Below are 17875 nucleotides of genomic sequence, written 5' to 3'. Positions count from 1 at the left end.
AGCCATTCAGTTCTATGAATTAAGGCCTTTGTAAATTACTTTGGTATGAATAAACTACTAGATCAAGAGATTTGGGGGGTGGGGTCCCTTGGGGTAAATAAAGTAATAAATATTCTAAAAAGAAATGATTTACAAATCCACACAAGCTCTTCTGGGAAAATTAAAGTAGATCTCACCAAAGGCAATTCTGAAGTATAGTGCAAATGACGTCTCAGTTTAATCATTACAGAGATTTAACTACATTAGGTCATTTGTAAATTTCCAGAGGGAATGCAGTGCAGAAGGGCTGTCCAGCTCTGACATGCCATTGTCAGTAAATTCTCCCATAAAAATCTTGCTTGTAAGCAAAATTTTTCTTGTTAGCTCTACGAAACTTTAAATTGGTATCAAACCTGCAAAATTTTGCACATAAAAATCAATAGCTACAATTTGTATTTTACTCAATGTAGCTGAAAGAGATAATCCAATCCACTCCATAACAATAATTATATTACAGTTAACGTAATAAGTTCAGCCACAATATGACATTACACATAGATTAAACAGCAATAAACACAAATAAAAACTAAGGAAGGGAAATGTTTCAGTGTTTTATATTATGATTACACAGAAAAAAATCATCTCTGTACGTCATGAGCAATAAACAACTTGAAAAATCACGCGTAATATCCTTTTTAGACCTGCAATAGCTCCCCTAGCTGGCTTAAGGGTCTTTAAAAACCACAAAGTTAAATTTAAGCTGCTATCATGTGCCTTCGGTGGCACAGCACCACATTACAACGTTACAAAAGCAAACAGAACAGGAGCTACAATATCTCTAGCTGTTACCTTCCACAAGAAATAAGAAATCATTAATAGTTAATGCAGTAGCAGTGGAAACTTCTCAAAATCAATAGAGAAGTAGGCTCTATTTAAAGGAGATAGTTGTATATACGTTTGACTCAGCCGAAAACTTTCTGACAACTTTTCCTCAATATAAACTATTTCTTGTCATGAAAAGGTATTTTCACAAAAAAAAAAAAAGTGTTTGGGATAAGGGAGAGTGTTTCAGCTTTGCTGCAGGAGAACAAACTGAATCACACACTTAAGACACCTCAAGTTTCCTGTACTGCTGGATTTTGAGGGGCTTGGGGATGGAGGAAAGAACAAAAGCCTAACTTTTGAAATGCAATTTTTTGCAAAAAGGAAAAAATGTTTCCTGTTGTCAACTTCTTTTAAAGAAAACCATCAGCCACAGCTCCGTTTTTTTTTTTTTTCACTTTCAGCAATTTCTTAAGAAAGGAGGAGAATCTGTTTTGTATTAGTTTTTATTTTGGAAGGGACTTAGAAAAGCTAAATGACTTGCTGAGAACAAAGGCACTGTATGCAGAAATAATTCTTACAATTAGCAGCCATCATAACAGATCAGGAGGTATTTATTATTTTTACATAAAACAGAAAAAGGGTTTGATCTGTTTCACTTCTGCTTCATTTATGTTTATTTGCTGGATTGATTTTCCTAATTATTTTTAAAAGCTTAATTTCACTGTCACTCTTAGTTTCTTGTGAGGCTCTTTCTGGGTCAATCAAAACTTGTTTTAATGGAAGGGCCTGGGCCTGGAAAAGGTCACAAGAGGCTGAGAGCCTTGCTATAATCCTACATTTATTTCAAAGCATTGCTGAGGACTACCCAATGTTTACTTGCTCTTTTTTGTTAATACAGCATAATCCTTCTAGGAAGAGGGGAAGGAAGCAACTCTACTAGCCATAAATTAACTGCAGCAACATACTGAAAGCTGATACCACAGCAATAGGAACAGCCTAAGAATTGGTATAGAAAACAATGTACAACCTGATCTTCCCAGAGCACTTGGACCTAAACCCTTAGAGGAGAAATTTCTCTACTGCTTAAGTTGGGGGTTCAAAATCTTCCTTTACCTGTGTACCATATTCAGCACAGGTTGCAAGTACCATCTGTGCCAAAGCCAGTCTGTCCCCTGTGTCCATGTTGTGGCTTACATACCAGTACACAGTGCTGGTACCACCTAAGCATCTGTGGCCAAGGCTTTTTACTACTTATTACCATTATTTACAGATTCTTAATCACAACACCCTCCTCAGGCCCTGAGTAGGTAGAATGATAATTTTATACTCTTTTAGATGTTGTTCTGTTAGGATTTTAAACAAGTATTCTCGATCATCCAGAAAAGGAAGTTGTAGTCAGTGTTGCTGAGTGTCTTTGCCATTTTTTTGCACGGTATACATTCACGCACTTGAAAAGGAGAATTCTGAAAGAGCCAAAATCCATATGATTTTACAACAATCTTCTTCAATGCATTAATGTAAACTATATCTTCAAATATATTTCTTGCCAAATCACCTTTTACATGTGGACTTTCTCTTTTTTAATTTTTCAGGACACAGCCAGATTTCCTCCAGAAGCCCCACTGATGCACCATGTCTGGCAATGCTTCCCCTCTCTTTCTACCTCCTGGTCCCACTGGGAGTTTGGCACTTGTAACCTGGGGAAGCCAACCTTCCCTTTGGGAAGTTCTCCTCACCAGAGGACCTCATTGGGCAGAACAGCTGTGTAGACAGAACAGTGTGACAACTGTTCCAGAGCCACGTGAAAGAAACACCTTAGCTGAAAACAGACCTAGCACTAGGTGTTTATATCCTGCATTTTCATGTTCCACAAAATCAAAGGCAGCAAAACTCAGAGGTGGCAAGTCTGGTTTTCATTTGTTTCTTAGAGCCCAGTTTTAGTACTGCCAGTATGAACATATGGATTTTGTGGTTTTGCTTTAATGACAGCATAAAAGACTCATAAAACTACAAGGTCACATCATAATAGACCCTAGTGAGATCTTTTGCCTAAGATCTCATCTGCTGTCCTTCAAGAGAACTGTAGGGAGGAGAAAGGTGTGTCATATAAAAACTGGAAGTAGGAAGCTGCTGTCGTTTTGTGAAACGTAAGGACACAAACCTTGTGCAACTTGAGCATGTGAAACTTTAGCTTCTATTTTTACTCCTAAGCATCATGGGCTATCAGTAACAACTTTTCTTCCACAAGAAATGTAGTATTTCTTTAGCGGAAGGGTGAAGCTGGCTGAGAATGATGATGGAAGTTCATAAAACATCAACATAGAGGAAGTGATATGTTATTACAAAATCCATGTCTAAATAAGCCAAAAGCAAAAAAGATTTAATTCAGAATTTCCTCTTTCTGTCATGAAACACAGCAAGGTAAATGTGATCATTGTGCAAAAGATGGATTCTTAAGCTAGAACTGTGCCAAAAGAAATTGGTACTGTGATAATATTACATCTTTAAAAGCAGTACCTTTGAAGGAAAACTGGTCAGAATAATTGTAACTGATACCTATGCAAATTAAATGGATTTACTTCTGGAAATATTTGATTCAGGTAGCACAGATGTCCTGTGTAAACCTAAGATTGAAAGGATCCTGAATGCCAACAGTAACAAGAAAGTCCAGAAGTTCTGTTTCAGGCCACAGCTGCTGCAACCACCCTATTGCAGAACTGAGAAGCATCCGGAGAACTACTCACGCAGGCTGGTGAACAGGGGTGACTGCAAGGCACTCCTTCTGGCTGGGCCCTCAAGCCAAGGGAAGTGACTGACTCATAAGGACGCACATAAAGACATTTTGATTTGGAAAGTTCCACCCTCTTTCCGACAGAAAGACAGGATTGTTTTGTAAGGAAGGGAACAGAATAGAGCTTTAAGTGGTATCCATTGAGGTAAAGGAGATGGTTACCTCTGACTTTCTTAACAAAGTGCTCTTTCCTCACAGTGGGGAAGAGGAACGGACTCCCATGCACAACCTGAGCTGCTGCTGCAGTGATGCTCAGCTGACACTTAGGCTACTCTGCGTACACAGAAGCTTAGTGTAACAGTCGGGGTCCCACTTCATATAAAGATTTTAATATATGAATTGTACATACTGTGGTTGTCTTTTTGCATCCTACCTTCCAAATGTTTGTCTCAGATTCCATGTATTTTTCAAAACAAAAGTTGATTTAAAATGAAAGCTTAAACAAACAAAACCCTGAAGAGAGCAATCGCTTGGTCTGTAAGAGTTCTTGATTTGTATTCCAGTTGTTCCTACAGTTAGCTAAGCTCCTCATGTAATCAGAAAGTCCAAAAGGCAGTATCTGTACAGGTCTGTTAGTCCCAAAACACTGAACTGCTTGCCCTCATCTCAAGGCCCATGACTCCTAAAATCTAATGGCTATTTAAGCAGCCCTCCACTTTTCAAAAGGTGTTGAGGCACATGAACAACATGAGCACCTCCACTCACAAGTGCAAGCTGTGTGACTATACAACTGCATTTATTGGGCAAGCTAATGAATAATTAAATAACTTTATGCAAGCATGCAGGTCTAGGACAGAGCCTCACTACTGCAGAGAGGGAGTCATATGTTTACATATAGCTCAGTCATATGTTTAAGAGCAGGCAATGTGCTGACTGGTGTTATGAAGAATGCCCAACTCCTTCAGTCATCTGCCTCTTTCACCCTTAAAAGTGATTCTCCCTGCCTGTTCAAACTGGCATGAATCACAATAAGCACATGAGCAGATGAAAGTAGGACGAATGAAGGGTGGGGGAAGAAAACTGAATGACCTCTAAATGCTGTTTACAACACTACTTTTTCATTACTCTGATTTGCAGCAGCACTTGGGATGCTTAAACACCTCTGTTTTTATATTTCCCCAAAGCTATAGTTAACTGCCAGTCTGATTTCCTTGGGGACTGCAAGGAAAGGTTTGAATGACTAGTAGACCTTGATTTGTCCTTCCCTGCCTGGGTGACACTGCAAATGTCTGTTGTGTTCACCCCATGTACAGAACATGAGCAGCACATATTTCTTGTGTTTTCCAGAATTTCATCGTGAATGAGAGGGATAGCTTTGAAAACTAAGCAGAACAACAACAATTCACACATTTAAGAAGGAGGGATCTCCACTTCTCCCACTTGTAGTATCTTGGCAGCCCGCAACTACATACTTCATATGGCAAGCACATAGGCTGATAGTCTGCTACATTAAAGAAATTATTAAGAGATCCTTGTACATTATTCTTGCAAAAGAATGGCTGTAAAAGCAAGTTCATTTTTTTTTCATGTTTGACAGTAACACTGGTAAGAGACAAAAAAGAATTTATTTGCTCTTCCTGTAGTTTATCTATGCTTAAAGTGAGGCCCTTTTAACTGGTTAATGCTTTCCACTGAGCTCCTTTCAGTTTCATATAATGTGGGAGAAATGGCCCAAATAGGTTATCAGCAAGAAATTAATGTAATACCTTTGATGCAGAATTTTCACTGCTGTTTCAGCTAAGCCTGAGAGAAGTCTTTCACATAGCATGATGTTCAGCAGCTGAACAAAGGCTACTGAAACATGTTGAAAATAAGCATGGAAGGTGATTATTTTTATGCAGCACAAAATCATGTTGCTATTTGTAATGCAATCCTCATTGCAATTTGTTTCAACTTCTGGGATTGTCAAAGTTTAGACCCTTCTCTTCCCCTCTCTATCTATCTCTTTCTGCAGAGATGCTGACCACCACTTAAGTCAGTTTGGAAAAAATAGCCAGATAGCAGTTCCTTAAGTCTTCTTCTGAGGGCTAAGGCTGACCCATACAACAAGCAAGCTCCCCTCAGCCACTTCAAGCCACGGGAAGAAAGAAAAAAACTATCTCAAACAAAAGATTCAAGCCCTGGAATGCAGGCTACTCAGTTATTTACAGATGGATGATTATCTAAGCTTCCACTCTGAAATATAAAAAAAATACGTATGTATTCACACACACATAAGATATCGATAGCTTGCAAACACACAGACCCTGCAAGAAACAGTGTGTTTCCTTACATGAGTATTTCTTGGCCTGATAAAAGTCCCTCCCTACAAACCTTGGGTTTAGGTCACCTTGGCTATAATAGCATTATTATTTTAAAACAAACAAACAAGCAAACAACCCCCCAAAAAACAACAAAAAAAGCAAACCCCACACATCTTTCCCCAACCACATTGTGTAATTTTATGACTTTATACCACACTTTTCCTCATTTTTCAGTGACAATTATATCATAGAATCATAGAATAGGAAAGGATCTTAAGATCATCTAGTTCCAACCCCCCTGCCATGAGCAGGGACACCCCACACTAAACCATGCCACCCAAGGCCTCATCCAACCTGGCCTTGAACACCGCCAAGGATGGAGCATTCACAACCTCCCTGGGCAACCCATTGCAGTGCCTCACCACTCTTACAGTAAAGAATTCCTTCCTTATATCCAATCTAAACTTCCCCTGTTTAAGTTTTAACCTGTTAGCCCTTGTCCTGTCACTACAGTCCCTAATGAAGAGTCTCTACTCAGCATCCCTGTAGGCCCCCTTCAGATACTGGAAGGCTGCTATGAAGTCTCCACGCAGCCTTCTCTTCTCCAGGCTGAACAGCCCCAGCTTTCTCAGCCTATCTTCATACAGGAGGTGCTCCAGTCCCCTGATCATCCTCGTGGCTCACCTCTGGACTTGTTCCAACAGTTCCATGTCCTTTTTATGTTGAGGACACCATCACAGGAAGGCTTTAGAGCTTAATGCATGTATATTCGATATTATACTTTCAGGGGATAAATAAAAAGTCACTGTCTTAAAGAAACAAGTCTTAACAAGACAGTGAGACAAATGCATTCATTGTGATGGAATTGGATTTCCTAGTGATTTTTGCTGAACAAGAAGCAGTATTTGTTTGATTTCCTCTACGCATCTACACATTGACATCACAATGCTGCATAGAAAACAACAGCTGGAGTATTGTGCCTGGATACAGAAAACAGCTGGAATACTGTGCATGGGTGAGAGAAAACCTGCCCAGAGCATCATTGTCCTATGCTGGCATCTTACCCAAAACGTAACTATTGTAGCCACAAACTGAAGGGTGAAAATGAAAAGTTCATCTCAATCCTAACTCTCATTTCTGTTTTTAGAAAAGTACCACTGTCACCTTTGTGAACACTGCACCTGGCAGAGAAACATTTTGGCACATGATTTTTGTGTGTGTGCATCAAAGAGGGCAAAATGGGGAGGCAGAAACACAACTGATAACAACTCATCCGACGTTAACCCCATCACAGCACTAGAAAAGCAACACAAGCAGGAGGGGCAATTCTTACCACTCCCTTTTAGTAAGACAAAGTTGTTACATGCTTTCTGAAGATAAATCTGGCAGGATCCATAAGCCAGATACTGCATGCCTCCTTGTGGGGGCTTGGGGAATACACATTCTCTCACTTCTTATTTCTGTAAGTGTTTAACAAAACAAATTAATCATAAACTTCTATCCATGTGGCTGAAACTAGCAAACCCCTCAGCAGCTCCAAACAGCCTTATGGAAGAAAAGGAAAAACCCAGCTTGGCAGACAAATGTCTCTATTAATTGCTAAGAGTATATGGAATTTCCCTCCAAATTTACAGTGGCTGGAAGCCAAGATGACAATCTTACATCTTCCATCAAAGCTAAACAATCTTCTGTTACTTAAAAAAATAAAATGTATGTATCAAAGGTCATTACTCAGCACATTACTGTGAAATTAGAGAGAATAAAACAAAATGGAAAGCAATACCAGTGCATGATTCTTTCTCCCTTAAAAAAAATTACCCCTGAATGATGAAAAACCAGAAGAGTAAAAAGATGCACTAAAATGTGATTATTTCAGAAAACAAAATTTTGCCTTTTATTTCCTCAGTGCACATGTTTGGCCTGTCCCCACTAAATACCCAAGGTTCTGGTACTGACAACAAACACCTTATGGATAGCTCTCTTTTTGTATCTACCTTGAAAAATGTTTCAGGCACTCTGGAGGAGCTGCTCTCCATCTGCTCTAGGGATTTCAATGCCATCTCAGTTCTGTGATGCTTTCTTATGTTATCAAATTTCTTTTAAAACTCCTGCAGATGTTGGAAAGACACATTTTGAAGTGCCACTGTATTTTATATGAACAATGACCTCCTATACACTGCTAAGCCTCTGTGTATAAAACTGGTATTAATAACATCCGCTTACATACAAGCAAAGCTTATGGAGGAAAGATTTGCACAGAATTACAGTGGCAATGTTTAAATTCTGTTTCTTACCAACTTGATAATGAAAATTCCATGAAAAATTTGATGCACAAGCAAAAGTTTCAGAATATGTCCAAAATCTGCTTTACGAACCTGCTACAATGATGACTTGGTTTCTGTGTACGATTTGTGACTATGCTGCAGTTGCCAATCTGCACAAGAGATCTCTGTGAAATCTGCAATAAAATGGTGTCATCTTTGAAGTACAAATTCAGAATGTTTTTGTTAAATTTTTTTAATCACACCAAGAGGCTCCAGCAGCAAAAACGCTGATTCTGTGAACACTCAGAGCAAGCAGAGCAGGCCCACCACACATACTCTAGCCTTACTCTTCCTCTTCATTCCCCCCAATAAAAAATGTTGTTCCATGTCCCTAGCAAGTCTTCAGCCACATATGGTATTTACCATACCCCAAAACAACCTAAGGCTTGTAGATCTCATTTATGTAGCATACAATTCTGTCTTAAAAATATGGGTTCTCTTTGGCACGTCTGTCATGCAAGAGGAGCTTTAATACAAGGTAAGGGGTGTCATTTTGCTTCTTTGTTTTAATTTGAGAAATGCTACTTCCTGCTGAATCAAATATCTTGGAAAAGGGGAAACAGACTGCTGAATTCTATATGGGAAAAGTGGCACAAAGACCTGAAGAGATCCGAAAAGCAGAAAACCTGCTAGAATGTATCAACCACTGTAAGTTATGAAAGACAGCTGTCAAACAAAAGTGAAGGGACAAGGATGAAATAAAGGCAGAAGTTCATTTATTTATACATCATTATTCCATACATTCAATAATGTTCCTTTGGAGAAAGCTTTATTACCCTAAGGCAGGGAAATGGGGATAATTTGAGACTGTTTTTTCCATCCACTGCTAATCATACAACTATTTTTACACGGTTATTATCCTTAAAATTGTGCGTCACATCAGCAGATATTTTGTCCTTCCTTTCAAGTCCTTTTTAGTGATAATGGGCCAATGGATGAGTTTTTCAAAGTGCTAGTGTTGTGGCAGTTAAGATGTAGCCTGCTGCTGACTGATACTCAGAATGGCTCCTTCGTGGAAACAGGATTATTTAAAATGGAAAAATGAAACATTAATCTTTTAATTAATAACATGCTAAATTAAGATGTGGGAGATGTCTATTCCCTTGACAGCTGATCCAGGCTTTCTGCTCACAGATACAGCCCTGAGCACACAGATCTTGAACCACACACTAATTCCTCTCTACTCCCATTCTTCCACTAGATACACTGCCACTGTATCTGCCATAGCCCTACAATACATCTGCCCTCGGCTTCTGAAAGGGCCTTTAGTCTCTTTTTGTCCCCATAGAGATGATTTGGCACTGGTGCACTGGGAGGACTGGTTTTAGAATACATCTGCACAATGCTCTTCAGCTGGAAAAACTCGAGAAAACGCTTCATGTCTCAGGCCAGACTGCTTGTACTTCATAAGCCATTCTGCAGGCTCCTCTCACAGAAGGGCAGGGAAAGCCCTGCAGCTGGGAATCAATCAGCTTCGTATCAGTATTCACTGGACTGTGAAAACGACAAGCAGGTGAAAATGTTTCCATTTGTCCATATTATATTTGATACTACACCCTAAACTAAACATTTCTGAATTATTTTTTTTTTTTATTTGCCAGTTAATTTTAGCACATTCTTGACCATGGCCCCAATGCCATCAAAGATATGATGTAATTCTGTTTCACACATAAATGCTGGGGTAGTCACCACCTTGTTTTTCGTATCCACATGAGCTTCGTAAAAGGGAGTTAAGGAAAACACAGCCTATGTCTCACTTGCAGAAACTGTCTGCAAAATAAACCATCACTGACAAAATACCTCGCAACTCCACTATCCTATAAAAAAATCACATCATACTGTCCAGCTGTAAGGACAGCTGCAACCTGTAGTCCACGATACTAGAAGCTATTTTTGCCAGAAATACAAACACTGCATGAGCAATCGTGAGAATGCTCTGAAACACAAGAAAACCTACAAAACTTACTGACTGTAATAAAATGTCTCTGAGTACAGTTTGATTATAGTATTAGCCTACAGGAAAAGAAAGAAAATCTCAAAGAGAACTGACCAGCTGTAGCTCATGCCAATTTCATGTTCAAATTCACTCAGCATTTACTTCATGTCCAAGGAGTTCTATGGCAATGACTGAGAATGACTCCTAATAACACAGTTGTGTACAGAAGACAATGTTTCTAATCATGTGCTATATTGCATGCTATCTGCTATACACTGTATATTCCCACTAAAGTGTAAGTGGAAACACACAGATCCTGCATGCATCCATTACTGCAATGACACATTACTAAAGTGTCTCTCAACATGGCAATTAACAGGAAAGGATATAGTTACTTCTTTCACATAATGTTTTCCTCCCAGTTCTTTAATAGCTCCTGCAGTCCCAGCATAAGGCCACTTGCCACCTTCCTCTTCTTCATGGCCCACAGTTACTTCAGCACCAGAGAGAACCTTTGCTGCCAACACTGGTGAAATGCAGCAAAGACTGCAACAAAAGGAATTACAGGAGTGATTCTACAATGACTCTCCTTCAAAACTCAGTCATAATTGAAAAGACTCAAATGGACATGGTCTTACAAATCTGAACGACATCACAAGGCAACTTTCACTCAGCATTTTCTAGCTTCTTTGACAAACACCTGCTCACACGTGCATCTTGAAAAACACATTTAAAAAAAAAAATAAGCTACATCTGATATAAAAAGGAAGATGCTTTTTCTAGTTCCAACAGTAACAGCTGCACATTTTAACAAAACAGAGGCTGTCTCCATGCTACCATTATCAAATAAATGCCCCTCCAACTAATATACATACCCAATAGGTTTGCCCGCTTTGTGGAAGTCTTTCAAGACACGTTCAACTTCTCTGTTCACCTTGCAATCTTTCCCATCAACAGCAAAGGTAGATCTGCCACAAGAACAAACTTTATACATACCTCAATATAAACCTACAACTAGTGATGTCTGCCCATCTGCCCCTAGACTGGCTCTCAAGGGTCATCACAAGCTTAATAGCTTCTAAAAGGTGGCTGAAAAAGCCTGCAGTTGATCGTCAGTGCTTTAGCCAAACTCACTCCCTTCTAAGGCTTTGGTATGCCAGGAAGTTCCTTACTTGATATAAGCATCTAGGAATAAGAATTATCAAATCAGCTTTCTAGGATTACTGAGAAGTGGAACAATGTTTTCACAGAAAAAAAAATACATACAAAGAAAAGGAGAATAACATTCAGGTTTCTCAAAGCCAACAAAATGGCTGGTCAATAACAAGATAATCAGTATTCCTCACAGCTAACACTTCTTTTTTAATCTTTTTATTTTGAGCTAGTTGTTGTTCTATCATTAGTAATGCAAGAGGGGACTTCTTGGTAGTCAGACATGAAGAAACAGCGTAATAGCAATAGGAACACCTGAAACTACTGAAGTTTTCCCTTCACTTCCCTCAGTCGGGCCCAAAAAAGAATCATCACAAGAGTATGGGAAAAAGGATTTCTTCTGCATTATCTACACTCCAGAATTGTCACCAACATTGTTCAGAAAATTTAAAAAGTGACAATGCCAGTAAGATTTACAACTGGAAACAATCGTGAACAACACAACTGAACTCCAACACTTTGAAAGGAGTTTTCCTTATTAAGTAGTGGTTATGTATGTAGTAAATAAGGACATTTATTGCTTCCTGGTTTTATTGTGTGAGTCATAGTTGATCTTGAATAGTTAGTTAAGGAGTCTGATGCTCAGTTGGCACTCACAAGTTTTTAGCAGCTCCAAATCCACCAGGGAATATCACAGCATCATGGTCTGCTGTAGTAAGTTTAGCCAAACTTGCAATTTTACCACGAGCAATCCTTGCAGATTCCACTAAAACGTTCCTTGAAGAAACAGAAATAAAACAATGAGATGAATTAAGCATTTGTGCACAAGAGAGCATAAAGAAAGTTTTGACAGAGGAAGAGGAAGGGGAGGAACCAAGAACAGTGGTACTCAGTAACTGAAGCTAATTGATGCTTCTGAAATACTTCTACTGGCAAACACAAGCATTAGGAGACTGTATATAATCAAGCCCAGAAAGCTCATTTAGTATTTTCTCTCCAGTCAAAATACCGGATAGCATGAAGCTACTAAAGCCTGTCAGCAAAGTGCTACAAGCGCGGTTACAGGCTGCTATGTCTGAAGAATGTGCAGCTGTCACTGTGCTGGCCACAGCAGACACGGAAAACACATTAAACACTGACTTTACCTTGACTCAGCTTCAGCTGGTTGCCCTTTACTGTGATCAACAACATGCATCTGAGGAACATCTGGAGCATACATCTGAACCTTAGCTCCCCCACGACTAAGATGTACCAGTATGCTACAAAAACAGAGATAAAACATGCAGCAAACATAGTAAGGAAGGCTTTACCTGGCCTCTAATCTTGCTACAAATATTCTACCACCTGATTTGAAAGAACAGGAAAAACACATCTCTTATCAAAGCACACAGCAGCAAAATCCCTGTATGTAACACCAACGTGCAAAGTAGAACATAAAGTCAGTCAGCAGGATCAGGTAAGCTAGAGATAAGTTTCTTTGTTCAGTGCTCTTATGGAGTCAGAACAATAAAAATGCAACCAAATGCGAACAATAAGAACTTCCTTTCTCACTGCAAGTCCCCAGGTATTATGGAAGAGTCCCACAATTAACATACCTATGCGTACACTTAATTTAGGTCTAGGTGAAATATCTCTTAGCAATTAACACTAAGAATTAATAATACAACTTAAGCATGAACAATTCCAGTGTTAGTTTTAGTCACAGAAACAGAAACTCAAAGTGATTGTGAAATGAAGTCTTAACTTTCTTAAGAGAGATTCTGGAACTCTGGATTTCTGTTTCTGAAGGAAAGACAGTCTCTCTCAAACTCATTGCTCTGGCATTGCATGCATTGTGCTCCACTTTTGGACAATCACCCAATACTGCAAGAAGATGGCCTGAGGTCCCAATTATGCTGTGAGAAAACTATGAAGCTTCATCATACATCTTTCAGGGCAATTTTCATGGCCAGAGAAAGCAAAACTAAATTCAACAGACTTCTGTAATGTGAAGGAGACGTTTTTGGAGCCTACAGTTTTATAAAGCAACTTACGCTGAAGCTTCATGAATTTCTGTGCCATCGTAGACACCACAACCAGATAGAACCTGCAGTAAGAAAATAAAGAATTTCAGGTGATACAAAACTTCCTATAGGATCTTTCACAAGCTTTGTGAGATTACAAACAATCAAAAAAAACCCACAACGTAAAAAAAACCCAACAACAAACCTCCTCCACCCCCTGCAAAAAACAACTTAGCAATGAGCTCCTTAAATAAGCCAGTCAACATGATGCTATTAGCACTAGCGTCATCATTTGACACACTGAAGAACTGGCATTTCCTATTTATAGCTCCCCATCACAGGCAGGTCTCAGAAATAACTAAGATTTATTTACTGGCTTGTGCATTTATTCCTCAGAGTTAATAAACTGACATGATATCCTTAGGTATGTTTTTATTGTGCACACAGTGGGCTACTCTGAGTGTCACACATCTATTTATGAAGGGTCCATATCTGTGTGAGATAAGTTCTCACCTAGGTATACATACAGAAGTGGGATAAAAGTGCACTTCGCAGATATTTTACCTGCTGCTGCATTTTGCCTGAGGATCGACATCAGAGATCAATAGCTAAATCCCTTTTAATCAATTTTTCTGTATTAGCCATACTTTTCCTTATTACCATGGTAATAACAGTTTTGATTTGTTTATACTGTAGAATAAAAAAGCACAAAGCATTGAGCTATCCTTGTGTTGGTGGAGAGTCTATCACAAAGTAGAAGGAAGGAGAAAAAAAACATTAAAAAAACCTGGGAAAAAGGCAATTACAAGAACAAAACAAAACCAAACCAAAAAACCCCCAAAGGATTATCTAGTTTCTGAAAGTATATAAACACTTGCAGGGTTTTTCGTTTGGTTGGTTCTTTTGATAGGAAAAAATCCAGTTCAAAAGAGTCCATTTATTAACTTTACTCTCTTCCCTCCTGGTTTTATTTCAAGTTTTCAAGAGCTTGAATTTTTTTAATCACAGACAAATGAACAGAAACTTGCAACTGAAACTGTCTTAGAAACACCGAACATGAAAGGGGTTTTAAATCACAACACCCAGTCCTCTGCTCTTACAGGCATGACACCTACTATCACTTCACCAAATGAGTAAGATGCATTAATGTTCTTCTGTCTGCATTAATCCTAATTACAATTTCACTGCTCCAATACTGAAGAGCCACCTTCTACTTTCCAATAGCTTGTCTTTAATTTAATTCAGACTGAATAAACACACAAGCAATTATTCTAAAGTTATCTCCTGTAAGCAACACCTTTTAAATGTTTTTGAAACTCACTGCAGCCAAAGCACTGAACCACTATCCTTCTCTGTTATTTCAATACCCGCTTGTGACAAATCTGTCTTCCACCACAGTCAGAAATTTATGTCACTAGTGTCAACATGAACATTTGTTTCAAAATCCTGTCATTTGCTAAAATGACAGCATTCCTAGTAAATTACCTTTCAGACATTTGGACTGGCTTTCTGCCAGCTCCCGAGCTAACTCGGTCCCAGACTTCTTCAGGCAGGTAATGCCTACTTATTTCTTTACGTTTTATGCTGTCAAGACTATGCAAAGCTTGAGCTTCAAGGACAGAGCTCAAAAACTGTGTTTCCACTTGGGATGTGTTATAAAAATTCAGTCTTAGCCACGACTGATTCCAAATATTTTATTCAGATTGTTTAAGGGTAAGAGGCAATAAGCAAGCAGCGCTGGGTGCGCAGGGGAGTCTCTGCTCCACCGAAGACGCACACCTCAGTGTCGTTTCCCTCTACATTTATCTTCTAAAGTTACACGCCTATCATGATCTATCCCCGCTTCGTATTATAATGAGCTAAAAGGTCCTTGCACATGCGCAGTGCCTCCCCGTGGTCATGGGCTAGGGTCTCAGGATGAAGTAAATGAGTCTTCCTCTTGTGAGTAGGGGTCTTCAAAATGAAGTAAACGAGTCTTCCTCTTCTTCAACTTTTCACCTTTGGCACAGTTGGACGCCCCAGTGGTTACACAATTAGCTGAAACCAACCATATCTGTAATTCTTCTGTTAACTAGCAAAGATTTAGAACAGGGTGACCTTCCTGCAAAATTTATTGCAGGATGGGCAGGCAAGGAGTATCCCAAGCTAGCAGATGTTTGGGAGGCTCTGTCTTTGAACTAGCTGATAAGTAGAAGGATGGTGTGAAATGTTATACTTTAGACGGCTAGTGTGAAACAATTGACTCATGTTTGTTTAGTGGAGCCCCTAAATTTCACAGACTTATACCATAGTTTTCTTTCTACAACTTAAGTTAAGCAAAAAGTACTTTAACTCTGTATTTTCCAGGCACTAGCGTTTCTTATATCAAGCCCCCTGTATCAGTTTGACACTTACACAAAACTTAAATTCATTCACTCAATATCAACATTACAAAACCTATAGCCATATAATATACAAACTTTACTTGGTTAGCAAATTAAACATTTAAGTTTATTACAGATGCTATGTACAGCCTAAATTTTCCTTTGGCAGCCTGTGGCTGCTCCATCCCCTCGTATGGGTTTGCTCAGCCTTGAGAAAAGGTGGCTCATGGAAGACCGTCTCACCATGTTCCAGTGCTTAAAGGGTGGCTACAAAGATAGAGACTCCCCTTTTACAAGGACTCACATGGAAAAGAGGAGGGGTAATTTGCACAAGTTACTCCTGGGGAGATTCCAACTGTGCACAGAGGAAAATTTTTCACAATGAGAACCATCAGCCATTGGAATAATTTTCCCAGGAAAGTGGTGGAGTCCCCAACACTGAACACTTAAGATTCAGCTGGACAGGGTGCTGGGACATCTACTCTTTGTCATGCTTTGTCTAGAAAGGTTGGAGCAGGTGATCCTTGAGATCCCTTTCCAACCTTGCATTCTGTGATACGATTTCAGCTTCTCCCAAGGCTTTCCAAGCTGTCGCTGCCACCAGGCGAGTCATTCCTAGGCCCGATCCTCGGCCCATACCCTCCCAGCCGCACCAATCCCACCGCCGCAGCGAGCCCAGCGGCAGAAGCGCCCTCCCGACAGCACGGGGCTGAGGGTGGATGGTGACCAAGTCAGGAAAACAAAACCAAACCTAACCCTTTCTGCTCGGAGCTGCTGTGCTGCCCTGCTTCCCACCCCCTCCCCCAGCCCAAGGCCGCCGGGGCCTCCTCCCCGTTACTCACCACAGCGACGCGGGCGGGGCGGAGGCGCGGAGCCGAGGAGTGGAAGGAGGCAAGGAGGCCGGGCGCTGCCCACCGCAGCGCGGTGCACAGGGACAGCCCGCGGGAGGCCAGCATGGCCGCAGGAAATATGAGAGCGGCAGGCGGGAAACCGGGAGGCCGCTTGGGTAGGGCCGTGCCGGACCACAGAGCAACGGGAGGCCTCTGCGCCCTTGGCGGCGCCCCCTGGAGGCGGGGAGGGGCCCGCGCTGAGGTCTGTAGGCCCCTGGTCCCTTCCGTAACCTCATTTAGTAGCAATAACGTAGTGACAAACCAAAACGAGTAAAAAATAGAAATGCACAAATAAATCCTTGGCACGTGTATTTTACACAAGCCTAGCAGCACCAGCTTCCTTTTGCAAGTGAGACGGGATAGCCACAAGGTGCATGCAGCCTGCCCCAGGGGGAGCACACCAGGCCAAGGGCGACAAGTGGCTGCTGAGACTACAACTGTCAACACAAACAGGATAAATAAACCAACAGATTCACTTCTTTCTTTCTAGGATCTTGTGAAATAGTGCCTTGTTTTTAAAGAATAGAGTGAAAGATAAAAGAAATGTTAAACAGTGCTAAGGTTCATCACTGGCCAATTTCTTCCCGATGAAAGCTGCTCTATTTTTTTTTCCCTTCTTCTCCTTTATTAAGGAAACAAAGCTACATATAAGACAGTCCTGTTGAAATACATAGACATCTCTACTCTGCTGTCATGAGACCCCATGTGGAGTACTGCATATAGTTCTGGTGTCCACAAGAAGGACATGGAACTGTTGGAACAAGTCCAGAGGAAGGCCACGAGGATGATCAGGGAAATGGAGCACCTCCTGTATGAAGTCAGGCTGAGAAAGTTGGGGCTGTTCAGCCTGGAGAAGAGACCTCATAGCAGCCTTCCAGTATCTGAAGGAGGCCTACAAAGATGCTCAAGAGCGATTCTTCATTAGGGACTGTAGTGATAGGCCAAGGGGTAACAGGTTCAAATTTAAACAGGGGAGATTCAGGTTAGATATAAGGAAGTTCTTTACTGTGAGAGTGTTATAAAAGCTCCATCCCTGGCAGTGTTCAAGGCCAGGCTGGACAGAGCCTTGAGCACCTTGACCTAGTGGGAGGTGTTCCTGACCATGGCAGGGAGGTTAGAACTGGATGATCTTAAAAGTCCTTTCCAACCCAAACCATTCTATGATCTATATCAGCTCAAATCCAGCGCTGGTTCAAAACCAAACCCCAGCCCACATGAGCCATTGTCAGACTCACAAATTATACCAGCAAGCACAAGGATCAAGCCAAACTTTGGACCAGGCTTAAACCCTGGTATATCATCATTACTCTTTCTATGAAGATGGTAGGGCACACTGGAAAATTGTACTGGCTTTCATATATGCATCATA

The 17875-nt window shown here is 40.4% G+C and overlaps 1 protein-coding gene across 2 annotated transcripts; it reads right to left on the bottom strand.

Moving 5' to 3' along the window:
- Positions 1-8872: 8872 nt before the first annotated feature.
- Positions 8873-16650, bottom strand: GATD3 (glutamine amidotransferase class 1 domain containing 3). Of its 2 annotated transcripts, none has more exons than XM_080612888.1 (7): positions 16459-16650; positions 13284-13336; positions 12396-12509; positions 11908-12027; positions 10974-11066; positions 10494-10644; positions 8873-9656 (listed from the first exon to the last, which is right to left on the bottom strand). In XM_080612888.1, exons 1-7 carry the CDS (start codon positions 16570-16572, stop codon positions 9642-9644), a joined length of 660 nt encoding a protein of 219 aa, XP_080469014.1. In that variant the 5' UTR covers positions 16573-16650; the 3' UTR covers positions 8873-9641. The 2 variants fall into 2 exon arrangements, with proteins under 2 accessions (XP_080469014.1, XP_080469015.1); XM_080612889.1 differs by having other exon boundaries at positions 9523-9908.
- Between the last annotated feature and the right edge of the window lie 1225 nt (positions 16651-17875).

The sequence above is a fragment of the Psittacula echo genome (genome assembly GCF_963264785.1).
Source record: "Psittacula echo genome assembly, chromosome: 3".
NCBI lineage: Eukaryota > Metazoa > Chordata > Aves > Psittaciformes > Psittacidae > Psittacula > Psittacula echo.
Note: the sequence above shows the minus strand (reverse complement) of the source record. Positions and strands in the feature narration are given on the sequence as shown.

Excerpts from the sequence above, each read along its gene's own strand:
- GATD3 (XM_080612889.1), bottom strand. The coding sequence starts at position 16,572 with ATGCTGGCCTCCCGCGGGCTGTCCCTGTGCACCGCGCTGCGGTGGGCA. Across the intron at positions 10,645-10,973 it reads AAAGCGGGCAAACCTATTGG|TCTTTGCTGCATTTCACCAG; the intron begins GTATGTATATTA and ends CTTTTGTTGCAG. Across the intron at positions 9,909-10,493 it reads GAAAACATTATGTGAAAGAA|GCTGTGTTTTCCTTAACTCC; the intron begins GTAACTATATCC and ends AGTGAGACATAG.